This window comes from Prionailurus viverrinus, chromosome B3, assembly GCF_022837055.1.
Source record: "Prionailurus viverrinus isolate Anna chromosome B3, UM_Priviv_1.0, whole genome shotgun sequence".
Taxonomy (NCBI): domain Eukaryota; kingdom Metazoa; phylum Chordata; class Mammalia; order Carnivora; family Felidae; genus Prionailurus; species Prionailurus viverrinus.
This window is the reverse complement of record NC_062566.1, coordinates 40762829-40778447: the sequence shown is the minus strand read 5'-3', so window position 1 is coordinate 40778447 and position 15619 is coordinate 40762829. Positions and strand designations below refer to the sequence as shown.

At 43.4% G+C, this 15619-nt stretch overlaps 1 protein-coding gene across 1 annotated transcript in view; it reads right to left on the bottom strand.

Annotated features, from left to right (window-relative positions):
* MYO1E (myosin IE) overlaps window positions 1-11516 on the bottom strand; it is a 211984-nt gene extending 200468 nt beyond the window's left edge. Inside the window, exon 1 of the mRNA XM_047863927.1 lies at window positions 11152-11516. Coding sequence (XP_047719883.1) covers window positions 11152-11154 — 3 coding nt within the window. The 5' untranslated portion in view covers window positions 11155-11516. The remainder of the gene's footprint in view (window positions 1-11151) is intronic.
* Between the last annotated feature and the right edge of the window lie 4103 nt (window positions 11517-15619).

Here is a 15619-nt window from a genome sequence, read left to right as displayed (position 1 = left end):
TGACCGGAGCTGAAGTCGGACACTTAATTGACTAAGTCACCCAGGCACCCTGACAGTCTACATTTAAATGCATCTGATCATTGGAAGAAACAAGTATTATTTGTAGAGCCATCACCGTGATGCAGGCTTGTGTAAGAAGGAATGAAGAGACCAATAACCACAAGCTGGTTCTACCAATCCTACCTAAAGGTAGTGCCTGACTGAGTATGGCTAGGAATGTAGAGTGGGGACCCACCGCTGTCCTACATACCAAGACAATGTATACCTAGATATGGGACCTAGGACAAGTGTCAAGAAGACTGCCCAGTGACTGGAGATGTCTACATCATTCTGTAAAACAGTCTCTACTGTTAAAAGGCAAAGGGAGACCAAAAGAGTAGTTAGTGCCAAGAGCTGAGTTTAGCTTATGTAAAAGCCAACCTAATACAGAGATAGGATAAAATGACATCTAAGATTTGTTCCAAAATAAACCAAGGGAGGGGTGCTTGGATGACTCAGTCGGTTGAACATCCGACTTCAGCTCAGGTCATGACATCATGGTTCATGAGTTTGAACCTTGCATCGGGCTCTGTGCTGAGAGCTCAGAGCCTGGAGCCTGCTTTGGATTCTTGTTTCCCTCTCTGCCCCTCCCCTGCTCATGCCCTGTCTGTCTGTCTGTCTCTCTCTTTCTCTCTCAAAATAAGTAAACATTTTCAAAATAAACAAATAAATCAAAGGAAGGTGAGAATACAGAAAGGATTGGAACAACTATATGCCAATAAGTTAGATAATCTAGAAGAAATAGATAAATTCCTAGAAACTTACAACTTACCAACACCAAATCAGGAAGAAATAGAAAATCTAAATTATTAGTAAGGAGATTAAATAAGTAATCAAAAACATCCTAACAAAGGTAAGTCTAGGACCAGATGACTTCACTGGTAAGTTCTACCAAATATTTAAAGAAGCATTAATGCTCATTCTCAAACTCAAAAAAAGAAGAGTAATGAACCCTTCCAAACTCATTTTACAAGACCAGAATTACCCTGATACCAAAACCAGACAAGAACACTACTAGAAAATTACAGGCCAATATCCCTGGTGAACATAGATGCAAAAATCCTCAACAAAATACTAGCGAACCAAATTCAATGATTCATCAAAAGGGTCGTACACCAAGATCAAGTGGGATTTATTCCAGGGATTCAGGGATGGCTCAATGTCAACAAGTTAATCAATGTGATTGATACACCCCATTAACAAAATAGAGAAAACAAGCTGGGCCATGAATTGTCAACTGTTGAAGCTGGGGAATAAGTTTTCTCCCCATTTGTGTAGTTCAAATTTTTCCATTTAAAAAGAGAGAGGGAGAAAGAGAGGAAGTCAAAGTGAAAGACCCATGGGTTAATGCATTTTTGAGAACTGTGTTTAAAGCTAAGTTCGTCCTCAATTCACATCTTGTTGAGGAGCCCACAGATAGCACACAGTCTGTGGCTCACAGAATATGGAATTGACATGGGGTTGTTTGGGGAATAATCCAAAAGATAGGACTTTCAACCAAGACAAACAAGTATTTTTGTGTGTGTGAAGAAAGGCTTTGTCCACATCATGGCTCAGGGTTGGCTGGAAAGGCAGAATCAGGCAGTGAGCAGTACTGTCCCCACCTGTTCCCAACAGGATTATTCCACCCTCATGTCCAACAGGCCATCCAGCCCAGTCTGGTTTGGCAGGATTCACTGCACTCTCAGTTTGGACTTATTTGTAAAACACTTGGTACTTTCACAAAGCTCCCTTTAACAGAAAGAAAATTACTTTTCTTCTGGTTGTTAGTTTCTGCTTTTCCTTTTTTCTCCAACAAAAAAACAGCAACTTTGAAGATCATCCTGAGTGCCCACAATGCAAAAGAACTGCCATTCCATTTCCTTTGGGAATTGCTTTGGGAAAACAGCAGTGGATGTATAATAGACATGGGGGCTTCTGTCAAACACAGAGGTTCAGAGGGTCAGCCAGGGAAAAACGGAAGCTGCCACTGAATCTATTCCTGCCTCAGGGTATCCACCCAATTACCGCAAGCTGAAAGAAAAGGTTGAGGCTGGGGACCCGTAGCTCGGCCCTTGGGGAGTCCGCTCCCACACTGACTCTGGGCTTTGGCCATGCGACTTGCTTTGGCCAGTGGGACAAGAACAAGCATGATGCAAGCAGAGGTTTAACAAAATGTGTGTGCTGGGCTTGCTTTCTCTTTTGCTGTTCTTGGGAACCCTGTGACCACTGCTATGTAAATAAGCCAGGACTAGCTTGTTGTGACAAGAGATATACGGCAAAGTCATCTCCACTGCCCCAACTGAAATTGTGCCAGCTATCTGACATGGGAGTGAGGACATCCCAGATCATCTATCCCTAGCCAAGCCACCAGCTGACCACAGGGATCTGAGGAGCCAGTCCACCCAGCCCACAACTGCCCAGCCAATTCACAAAATCATGAGAAATAATAAACGTTTATTACTTAAACCACCAAGTCTGGGGTGGTTTATTATACTAAAAGCCAGCAGACACAATAGGGCAAGAAAAGGTGACTAATACACTGAACATCCTGGGATGCAATCCCTAATGACTCTTTTACATAACACTCAATGAGACTTACTAATGATTTGATTGTATGTCAACTGTCATCAGAATAATCAGGCAAAGATCCACAACTGACCATACACCTTAATATTCATCTCAACACAATGTTTGCTATAACCCTTGGAATGAAATCCTATGGGCTTCAGAGGTTTATGAACTTCCTAAGATTATATGAAGAATTGTCTGTTTATGTGTTTTTTTCTTCTTAATTGGAAAAAGATGTTAAAAGTATGGAGAATAAAATAAATATGTATATACACACACTGGCCAGAATTAATGATACTATTTTATTATATTTGCTTTGGATTTTCTAATCTATAAAGTAAATGAAACACTACCAAGTGTTAAAATTAGTCAACTGACCCCAGTCTTCTCCCTTTTCTCCATGCCTCTTATTTATTTATTTTTTTTAAGTGATCTCTAAGCCAAAGGTGAGGCGCAAACTCACAACCTTCGGATCAAGAGTCGGATGCTCCACCAACTGACCCAGCCAGGCCTGCCCCTCCTTCCCTCTTTAGCAGAATGAATTTGGTATCTTTCCAGTCCACTGATTTGTATTTTTAAAAGAATATATGCATAAATATATATGTATGAATACATATCCCCAAACAATATACTGTGTATAGTTTTTTTTTAGTTTTTCTTCGTTTTTATTATATGTATCTTTTTACAACTTGCTTCTTCACCAAACACTACTTTTGTGAGATCTATCCATATTGATACTTGGTTACCAATAAGTTGCGTGTATTTATGCATTTCTCTACTAACAGACATTTAGATTGTTCTGGTTCATTTTTGTTTTTACTATTACAAACACTGTTGGGACACAGGTCGATAGATTCCAACATATTTTCAGAGGACCTCAGGATACCCCCCAAATAACAGGAGTCTCTGTTTGACAAGCTGATGGGGGTAAGTTGAATTCTTATGATTTTGTAGACATATTTCTGTATTCAAGTGTTCCCAAGTCTTGAGGAAGCCATCTTTATTCATACTCTAAAATAGCTTAATAGATGCTTCTACATTTAAATTCAAAATTTTCTATAACAAAGGTCTGCATCTACTTGGGGCACCAAAAGCAACCTTATTTTTGTTGTTGTTGCTGAAAATTCCTACAATCAGACAATGACAATGTCTACATCATTCTGTTACCAAAAAATACTATGCTAAGTGGCTGTCGACATCAAATGTTGGTCACGCCGATTAAATTACTAAGCCACTAATGATGTGGTCCTAATTTTTTATTTGTTTTCTTTCATGTAGGAGGACTAGTGGGCTAGGTTTCTTGTGGTTATCTTGTTTCCCTTATTTTCTACTTTTTTAACCTAATTGAGATCAGAGCATTTTCTAGCATGACTTTTATTTTACCCTTATTCCCAGTGTGATATCACCCAGTACCCAAACTTTATGATATGCAGTCTCCAAAACAAGGAAATTAAAGCCAAGATCCTTACTACCCATGACAGACAATGTTCTTAGGTCTAAATTATCCCACCCTGGCACTATTGAGTAAAATTAGCTAAAACAGATTATTTTTTAATCAACCTTGTCTTCCTTCAAAAGTAGGTGAAATGATTAAGCGATATACGGATGCTTGGATTCAGAAACTTCAAATTAGAAATCATGTATTCAATTGCTTGTGAAAGAGCATAAAGTTAAAAGACCTGCTTCCTTACACACAAGTTGTATGCCCCCTGAACAGTTCTCTTTCCCTTGTTACACTTTGGTTTCTTACCTATAAAATGGCAACAAAAACCATCATTGGTGCAGGAAGAAGTGAATCCACCTATACGAAAGCTGTTTGTTACCATTCCTCCATTAGACATGAGCTCCTCCCAGAGGCAGTGCTTAATTTATCTTTGATTTCCCAATGGTTGCCGCCATATTTGGTAAGGATTCCTACCTAGTAATAAATATGTACGCCATAACATCTTTCGTAACTGCTGTTGTCTTTTCCACTTTAGGGTTCAAAGCTCCCCACCTCCAACTACCTGCGTTCTCTGATAAGACCATTCATACTTGTCAAGTTACAGTCAGAGGCCTGAGCACCCGCTGGTGTTACACATTTGAGTGCCAATGCCATAAACTAGGGAGAACACCCAAAGCAGGACTTAGGAGTTTGGAGTGTCCCCCAAGCCTGCCTGTGTTGCTTCACATTCTGCACTAGAGAGGGGTCTACATGTCTCAAAAGCAACAGGAAGTTGACCAGCTCATCAATGACAGGGAGGGTCTCCCTGGTATGTAGCTCTAGAGGCAAAGTCTCTGCACAGTTATGACAGGCTGGGTAAGCAGGTTACGTGGAATTACTATACCACCACCAAAATGTGATAAATATGCTTACCAGGAAAAGGTTTTATAAAATAGGTGGAAAAATACAAGAGCCCAAATTGTACATTTAGCCCATAATTACAACTACATAAAAAGGGTGTGCATTTGGACAGATTAGAAGGGAACCCAAAAGCATGAAAATAATTAGTATTAGGGTAGTGACATTACAGGTGAATCCTCCAAATTTATTTCAAAAATTGAAACAGTAATAAATAAAAAATAAGTGACCTTCCATCTCCAAGTAGGCTTTTCTGAAGGAAAGAAAGAAAACTACCCGGTCACGTCTAGACTCTAAGGAAACAGACCCTAATCCAACACTATGGTTTGGTGGGAAAAGCCTTATTTGATTGGGATCAGAAAATGAATCCTGCAACCAGTTCAGTCAAATCCTACTTCCGAGGCTTCAGAAGTCAACCCATCTACACTTTTCTGTGAAATCCAGCAAAAGGATTTAGGATAGAATTCTTTAAGATTTTTTTTTTTTTTTTAGTAACCTCTACACCCAACATGGGGCTTGAACTCATAACCTGGAGATCAAGAGTCATATGTTTCAGGGACCCAGCCAGCCAGGTGCCCCTAGGATAGAATTTTTAAATCTCTTCTGGGCATTCTACAATGTAGTATGTTTTACTTTCTACAATGTAGCGTTATCACTGTAAGTCCCATGAATGAACTTTTAACAAACACATCAGAACTCAAAACAGGGGAGAGACCATGGCCCCCTTCAGAGCAGTTTCTTGTATTTATTCCTGGAAAAAGCCACCTCCTCTTTGTCCTCCAAAGCCTATCGTATGATATTTCACATCTTCAGAAGGGCCAATTTCTTCTTTGGGGCAGAATGTAACTTCTGGAAACAGCGGAGAGGGACTTGGTATGAGTAAGATGGGTGATCAAGCTGAACACTAAAGTTTTAGGTCAAAAAAGAAGTAAAAAAAACAAACAGATTTTCTTAAATGGCCACTCAGAGGTGCTTCGTACTTCAATGACATTGTTCCCTGGTGGCAACTCAGAAGGGCGGGCTGACTTCCCTGGGACGTACAGTGCAAAGTTCCAGGGCTGGTCAAAGCCAATCCCTCGATTTTAGGGAGCACTCTTAACAGTTCTACTTTGCTCAAGTGTGGCTGTCATAAAGATAGGTTAAAAAAAATACCTTGCTACGATGCCCAAAAACCTTTTGTCTCTGCCAAAATAAACTGTGAAGCTGAAATTCAAGACACAATTTGTTTACCATTATTACAGAATGTGCTTGTAAGGCCAAGATGTTTATTTTTAGTACCTTTGGCATTTAACCTTTAACCCCTTATTGCTCTGTAAATATTAAGTCCCAGCAAGGTAAAAAAAAATAATAAAATAAAAATATTAAAACCTCACCATTTTAATAACATATTGATGAAAACACAATTGCTGTATCTTTGTGAAAAAAAATAGTAGATGACTCAGGCTTGGAAAATCATGACTGTACATAATTTCTATATATTCCATGATGAAGCTCATAATACTTTGCATTGGTATACAGGTTTCAAACTATTTCTGCTTTTTGAACCCAATGAAAATAGCTGTCACAAGTTCTGACCAAGTAATGAGACCCAATCGTTTCTCATTAGGAAATGCAAAGTATTACATGTTCTCTCTTTCATTTAGTCTCACATGAGCTCATGACATTAACACTGAGTACAGGAGCAAAAAGTCATATCCCAAGTCAATATTTACCAAAATGCTCATTATCTAGGCCCAAAGGTAACTCCTGAGACAGACCTCAAATCCAGGAGATTCAACTAGAAGAGTAATAAAAGAGGTCTAGCATGCAATAAAGGGGTTGTGGGGGGTGGGGATTTTCCCCAGAAGAGGCGGGGGTGGGGTGGGGGTGGGGGGGTGGAGAGGCAGGTGTGATGGGTTAAGAAAGAGAAGTTCAGTTCACAGCCTCACCACTCATACAACTTACACATCTACACTGGTGTTTAGATTGCTCCAAATCTGGATGCAGATTTTCCTTGTTAATAGCCTGGTGATTCCATAGGCTGAAAATACCAGGGAACTCCCTCTCTTAAAGGAAACCCAGTGGGAAGGTGTGGATGTATCAGTGAAACACCATTACTGGTATATGGTTAAAGTTGAGACATTCCTGCTGGTGAGCGAATGGAAGAAAGCATGTGGTTCTCAGGGACACCACTTTGAGATTTACAATAGAGTGGCTACAGACAGCTGACCTGCAGGTGTTTGGCCTTGCAGCAATGATCAGAACACTTTTAAGAATTAACCGGTCTGGCACAAAAATTTGGATTTCCAGCTTCCCTTGAAATATGTAATAGGATCAATGTAACCATGGCAATGTGGTAGTTGTCACGAACCATGGCCTAAGGTCAAGTAACGGTACTTCTTTAGAGGGGTATATTTACTCTCTAGAGGACAGCCTCACCCCATGAAAAATTGTATGTATCCTGGCCTTTGCAGACATTGGAGTTTGCAACCACGGACAAAGCTGAAATCCCCCGCAGGAGTGTGAAGGAGGCGACTTTCACTCCTTCTGCTACTGTCTGCTTCCTCCACTTCTCTATCCCTTTCTATCTGCTGCTCCACGGGCTTCCCTTTGTGCCCTGGGCCAACCAAACTTTTCCCATGAGGCTGGCCAACCCAAGCTGGCCCCTAGATAATGTCCTGAATTCCATATCCTTCCCTAACCCCTCTGCCTCCATCAAAACTTTTCTGTGCTTCAACCCATTTTTGTTTCGGTTTGGCTTTGTACTATGTCGTTTTGGCCAGGAAACTACTAGCAATCTGATAAACTAATCAGTGGGAGTGGACTAGGTTACCTTCCCAGAAAACATACTTGAAATGGATTCCAGACTTTCTAAATACGTGCCATGCCTTCACCCAAGGGAACTTACCTACCTCGTAGTCAGATGTCTGACAGATTTCTAAGTACATAAGTCTATTCCTGTGTATTTTTTATAAATAACATCTGTATTTACTCACAAATAATATGCAAGTGAGGGAAAGGGGCATATCCTGACCATCGTCTGAGGTGATGGCCAATTCAGATTTACTCAATAGTTCAGTATATTTAAGTCAGAGAAGCCCTATGAATAATAATTTCTGGGGGCGCCTGGGTGGCGCAGTCGGTTAAGCGTCCGACTTCAACCAGGTCACGATCTCGCGGTCCGCGAGTTCGAGCCCCGCGTCAGGCTCAGGGCTGATGGCTCAGAGCCTGGAACCTGTTTCCGATTCTGTGTCTCCCTCTCTCTCTGCCCCTCCCCCGTTCATGCTCTGTCTCTCTCTGTCCCAAAAATAAATAAAACGTTGAAAAAAAAAATTAAAAAAAAAAAAATAATAATAATTTCTGCACCTGACATATATAGATAGCAGAGCTACAGACATGGGTTCCAGTCCATTGGACAGTCCAAGCCGTCATGCCCACTAAAACAGAACTCCCTTTGTAAACGATAAAGCCAAATTCGACAAGGGAAATCTTAGTAGGCTATGATTATTAATCAAAGTCAAAGGAGATTGTGGGTCCGTCCTAACCAAGGTGCACTAAATTATAAAGACATGCAGAGATTTTTTTTTTTTTCAGTTCGTCAAGTCTCCAAACATAGTTGTTGCTTCTCCAAAGATGGAGAAAAGTGTCCCAAAGTGAGCTTTCAGGAAAAAGATAGGAGGTGAACTCTACACTGGACATTGTGCTCATGAATCAGAAAATGACAATCTTCCTCATGAGTCACAACTGAATGAGTCTTGGCAGGGCCTTAGGGACAGGTTGAGAGTCTTCCTCGTGTGCTACCAGACTTCCTAAGAGATCACACACACAAACAGGCAAACACACAACAATACAGGAGCTCTCCCTACAGCCCAGCCAAGGGCCCCACAGATTCTCTTCTCCATCCTAACCCTCAGCCACACCCACTGAAGGCAATGCCCCTTCTCTTCCTGTTCTAAGCAGCTGAAGGATGCAGCTGGGCAGACCCACACAGATGTGAATGAAACACAAAATGAAGCCTCATTTGGCTTGAAAGGGTCGTATATCAACAGTAAACATTCTAACTGAGGTTGCCGACTTAGGATGGGGGATGCTCTAAGACAACTTCACCTAGCTAATGAACAATTTCTCAAGCCAGTGAAGAAATGATTCATTTAATTTTGGCCACGTTACTCTACCTCTAGTAGACGGAGCGATGGCGCATGTCCTGTTTCAGGGCAGCAGCTGCTTTAACTTTTTTCTGATGCACTGATAGCCGCCCGGCTGGCCACAACACCGCCATCTGTGCTGCTGGCAGGGAACCCATCAATAGGTAAGTCACACCCTGTCCTCCGACAGACATACTACGCAACTCTGGAAACAATTCTCTTCCTTAGAACATGCCTCCTCCGCATCCATTCGATCAACCATCTACTTCAAAAGCAATGTGGCCGAACTGAGCACCTTATTTCTGAGGTCTCCAGAACAGGCATCAGAGACTACTTTTGCAGTGTGTCCGGCATGAAAAATGAATTCACTGAGGCAAAGTTAACTTTCTCAAGGTAGCGCTCAAGTATTTGAATTCAGTAAGTTTCTTTAAGCTCTTGACATAAACATATTGATTTTGTTTTGTTTTTAGAAATATTGAACCATGGAAAATAATTATAGCAGTTCTAAAGTACTAGGACTATCACATTGCTGAAATTCAAGTGTCCGATTAGGTAGTGGCCCAATTAGGTAGCTCATCCACCCACCACACATCAGTGTAAGTAAATGGTTCTCTCACAGGGGCTCCAAAAATAACGTGGAGCAGACTGAGTCCTTAAACCCTGAAACTTAAAGAGGAAATTTATTTACAGATCAAGTGTCCTCTTAGGGAGAGGCAGAGGTGACACAACTCTGGACTAGGTAAAAAGAAAAAGCTTCTGTCAAAGATGCCCTTTTAAAGACTGTTTTGTTTTTAAGCATTCTTTTGAATAAACACAGCACTCACTGGGTCTTAGAGTTGCTTTTGAGTTTTGTATACAGGTTCGCATGGGCCTTGGCTACATTTCTCAGGCTGGTCTTGCGGGATAGATTTTTAAATCAGCGCTGTACCAATTACCATTTTGACTTAGCTCCCCATTCACAGTCATTAAAACTTAACAAAACAAACCAGAAGAGGACCAGGTCATCCACCCAGGCAGGGTTCTTTGAAAAGAAGCAAGTGTGGAAACTATGAAGCCTCGTAGTAGCACTTTTTTTTTTTTCTTTCTTTCTCGGATGGACTGTCAATCTCTTCAAAATCGAGTCCTTGCCTTTGTGCTTTGGATAGAAACGAACACCATACCCAAACCCAGGGGGATGCGGCTCAGGTTAATGGGGCGGAGTGAGTTGCTGGGGGGCGGGTAGGGGGAAAGTCAGAGCCGAGTGAGAAAAAGTCGGCCACTTCCCTGTATTCCCAAAGTGCCAACGGAAAAAGAACAAAACACTCGACTTCCTCCCGTGCGACCCGTTCGCGGTACACCCGAAAAGCGCCAGTCACCTCGCCCTCGGGGAGGGGGTGGGGGGTGGGGGTGTTTACTCGGCCTCGCGGCCGCGGAGACCCAACCAGCCGCGAGGCTGCCGGCTGCGCCCGGTCACTTTCGCTCTCAGCCACCCGCCCAGCGCCAGGTGCTCACCCTACCTGGCGCCCCCGCCGGCCTTTGTGCGGCCCGCGCCGCCCCCGCCGGCGTGTGGCTGCCAGGCGGGACAGCTGCTGGCGGCGCGGGGGGCGGAGAGGCGGCGAGGCGGGGAGGCGGCCGGCGCCCGTGCCCGCCGGCGGGGAGGGGGGCGCGGGGCGCGCGCAGGGGAGGGGGCGCGGCGAGCCGGCTCCTGCGCCTCGGTGCCGCGTTCCCCGCCGCCGCGGGCAGGACCGCGGGGGCCACCGGCGCTGCCCCCACCGTCCCCGCGGAAAGAGAGGGGTCCTCTCCGAGGGCCGTGCCCCCGACCGCAGAGCTGCCCCCACGCTGGCTTCCGACAGCTAGCAGCCATAGCAACCCGGCCACAAAAAGTTTCGCGGCGCCCAAAGCGGCTTGAAAGAAAGTTTTCCTTGGCCCCTCGCTCCCTCTCCCCCAGCCAGGGTTTACGGAAAGCAGCAGGCAATCAGAACTCGCGACGTGCCGACTCCCGCGTCCACCTTCTCCACCCCTGGCCTCGGCTGCGCGCCCAAGGTGGGTGCCCCGCGCCGACGCTTCCTGCCCGGTCCCAGGGTCAGGCGGTCCCGGGACGCCGTGCGGCCAACTCACCATGGTGACTCGCGCCGCGGTCGCGCCTCTGCCGGCGCCGGCTGCCGGGGAGCTGGGGCTGGAACGCAGGCTCCTGGGAGAACTTCAAAAGTTGGTCCCCTTCGCCAAAAACGGGCTCTCGACACCCAAGCACTCACAGGAGCCAATGGGAACCCTGGGGGGACTCCATCCAGGCGGGATCGGCGGCGCTAGGTGAGGGCGAGAAGGAGGAGACTCAGCAGGCGGGGCGCATGCTGCAGAGGGCAGGGGTCCGCTCGGACCAGGCGCTCGCCCCGCCCCCCCTCCGCCTAGGTGAGCCCGATACTCTCCGCGCGTCTGCCTGGCTGCCCAGCCTCGCTCCTCTTTTTTCGGCCACTAACTCTGTACTCCTCCGGCAGAGCCTCGGCTCGGGCTGGGCAATCTGTCCATAAATGGAGAATTCAGCTCAGGCCTGACCAATCAGGGTTTGTTTTCACAGCGTCACTCCTCAGGGAAACCGTGGTAGCCAACAAGCTTGGAGCTGCTGGAGTTTCCAAAGACCTCTGGATCCTGTAGTCCTCCACGCTAGCCTCCAAAGAGCGCTGCTGACCCGGCTCGCTCCGCAGTGCAAGACCTGAACTGTTGGGAACAAAACCCTCCCTGAAAGAGAGGTAAGCCTCTCATTTTTTTTTTTTTTTAAACGCGTAAGTTACAGTAGGTGTGGCTTCCAAGCTGAAGTGGTATGATTTTCCCATAACTTTTTTTTTTTAAGAAGGAAATATTTTATCAGCATCAAAGATCAGAGTCGTGGCAGCAACCCAAAGGAAATCCTTTTTCTTTCCAACGTCTGGATTGTGAGGAAAGTCAAAAATATCGTTTCCCCTACCCCTCCTTTTACCTGAATTTCCTTGGAAAACAAAGGAAGGCTTTTTTTTTTTCTTTTTTCTTTTTTTTTCTTTTGGACTTTTGGGTGGTGGAGAAGTTGCACTGCAGTGAGCAGAGAGACGAGAGAAATAACTGGGAAGAAAGCACTCTCCAACCTCTGTGAACCCTGTCTGTTGAGAACAATTAGTGAAACCGTCACGGCGCACGTATATTATTTCAGAGTGTGGACTTTCAAGACTGGGGGTGGGCAGTGTGGCCGAGATTGGAGGTGGGGGGAGAATCCAGAAATAAAGGCAGGGGCTCTGGTTTTATTGTTTCTTAAGAGTTTAGCAAGTAAACTTGGTTACAACAGGATTATCCTGCCAGGAATCTGTGTTAGGTAAGATTTGAAAACTTCACGGCCTGGATTAAGTATGAAGCATAATGATTTATTGTGATTTACTTATGAATTTTGGCGGTGGCCCTTCACATATGTATAGGATCCTAGAGTTGTATGGATGTTAAAAATGATCTTGTCTAGAACAGGTACACAAAATGTGGTATATTCACGCAATGGGATACTATTCAGCCTTTAAAAAGGAGGGAAGTGCTGACGTGTGCCACAACATGGATGAACCTTGAAAACATTAAGTGAAAGAAGCTAGGCACAAAGACCACATATCATATGATTCCATTTACATACAAGTAAATAATGGGGAAATCTATAGGGGAAAGTAAATTATTGATGGCCAGGGCCCAGGTGAAGGGGGGGGGGGGATAATTTATTAATGGGTATGCGTTTTCCTATTGGGCTGATGAAAATATTCTGGAATTAGATAGTAATTAGTCGTGATGGTTGCACAACTTTGTGAATATACTGAAAGCCACTAAATTGTATGTTTTAGAAGGATATGTAAATTGTATCTCCGTTTGAAAAATGGAAAGAAAATCAAATTGACTAAATTCTTGTAGTAATCATCCACACAGTGAGACAATAGATATAACTGAATGCCTACTATACGTCAACTGTGAGTACACTGCTTTCTGCCCTCACCAAGCTTACAATTTTAGAAGGAGGAAGACAGAAGATACTTATGGGAAAGGTATAAATGTAATGAGAAGTGGCAGTAGTTTTGTGCAAGGAACTGCCATATTTGCAGCCATGGTTTAGGGTAGAGAAGTCATATGGCAACAATCTATAGCATGAACTGGAAAGGAAACAGCAAGACATCTTCCACCAAATTCTCAGAGAAACAGATCCGATGTTTCAGGGGCATGACAGAATATGATCAGGTATTTTAGGAATTAATGAACAGAGGTTGCCAAAGGGAATATTGGAGTTTATCAGTTATACCAGAAACACTACTTATGTTGGAAATGACACGTTGCCTAAGCCACCATCCCATCCACGGATTGACTTGGGCTTCACGGGATACAGACAAAGATGTGGTTGTTTTCCCCAAGGTTAAACCAGGGATACAATGAGACACTGAAAAATCTTTTAATAATTCATCAACAACTTATCGATCTTGGATTCATCTATAACTATCTTGACACTAATTGTTGATTATATTAACATTTGAGGTTGTTTTTTTTTTTAATACTTACTTTTATTGTCCCTCATAACCTCTTTCCGGTTTCAAGTGTTAATTCCAATAGGTGCGACTCAAATGGAGATAAATGCTTGTGTTCATTTTGTAACTATATTTTGTAGTATAATTATTTTCCAGAATGAAGTATAAATATATGTATTAATTTTTATATCTAAGCAGTACTTAGATTATAAGATTTAGTGACACGTAAAGCTGAATTTGAAGTCTAGCTGTGAGATCTTGATTTCTCTGAGCTTTAGCTCCCTTATCTAGAAAATAGATTGATGTGAGTATGAAATGAAATATGTGTAAAGATGGCCAAGAAATATTGGTTCCTTTTCCCTGCCACCTATACCATGTGTTCTAGCTTAGGGATTCATATCTGGGTCCCTGGGTGCGATCACACAGATCGTGGCCCTCTGAATTGTAATGCCAAAATCATGGGGGCTTTTGCACGTGCCTTTTTCTTCAGAGAGTTAATAGCTTTCATCCCAAATTCTCAAAGATGCCATAACTGCCAAAACATGAAGACCCACAGCTCTTGATCATATTAGTTACGTCTTTCTGGGTCTTTGACTTTGTCATTGCATTTTTCTTGAGATATAGGGATTTGAATGGAGTCCGATACTCTAAGGGCAGAGCTTGGATTCTCAAAGCAGAACCCACTAACGCACAGCTCAAACATAGAATATAGAGTATGAGCACGTGATAGGGAGCCTATAATTTCACGAAGAATCCTTCAAGCCCTGCCCTGCCCCATACTCATCTCAGGAAGATACGTTGTCAGTTTGGGCTTGTCAGTCTTCTGCCCTGGTTTACCTGGGAGAGTCCTGGTTTATGCTTTTATCTCAGTGAAATTATTAATTGCACCCCTCTTGCATTCCCAAAACACCCTGATAGTTTGAATGATAGATTATGATGACCCTGAATCTGGGACCAAATTTCACCCCCCTCGAAAATCCTCACTTTATGAAGTTTTCCAGTTTTCTGGATTTACACCTATTTTTAAGAGGGCTCACCAATATATTACCAGATAGTCATCGTTATTCGAGGTCATAGTAGCAATGAAATGAAAACAACTTTTAAAATTGTAAAACTCATTATAGACACATGATGGAGCTAGTCAGATGAGACTACACATCCATGGGCATGATTAAAAATGCAGTTTTATGTGGACTGAATGAAAAGGAACAAAGAAAAAATCTCAGTTGAAAAAAATCACTGCTTATTCATTTTGGAAAACAGTAAGAAGATAATAGAAGGCAACGAAACTAGTTTCCATGTCAGAACCCTAACATCAAACTGTATTTGCAGCAATACAATTAAGGAAGAATTTGTTGATGGGTAAATTAGGCCAGAAATCTTTGACAAAGCACTAGTGAAACAGAGACTTGTGTCACATCAATGTGGAATGTTCTGGGCAATCACTGCTTCTACCGTCACAGGCATTTATTAGGTTCAGTAGGTATCAGCTATGAGCTGAATGCTTACCGTATAATATCTAATCTTCCATACAACCCTATTAACTTCATTTGCAACTAAGAAACTAAGCTGAGCTTTGCAACCTGGGCCACAGACCAGCTCCCACAAAGAAGGGTGGCAAGAAAAAGAAGAGCCATGATGCCACCAACAAGGTAGTGACCAGAGAGGACGCCATCACCGTTTACAAGTGCATCCATGGAAGTGTGCTCCTTGGGTACCCAAAGAGATCCAGAAATTTGCCATGAGGAAAGTGGGAACTTCAGATGTGTGCATAGATACCAGACTCAACAAAGCTGTCTGGGCTAAAAGAATAAGGAATGTCCCATACCATATCTGTATACAGTTGTCCAGAAAATGTAATGAGGATGAAGATTCACCAAACGAGTTCAGGTTACCTAGGTACCTGTCACCACTTCCAAAAATCTACAGGCAGGAGATTCCGGGTGTCCCTATTGGTTTTGGCTCAGGTCATGATCTCACGGTTCGTAGGTTCGAGCCCTGCATCAGTGACAGTGCAGAGCCTGCTTGGGATTTTCTCTCCCCCTGTCTCCCTGCCCTTTCCCTGCTCATTC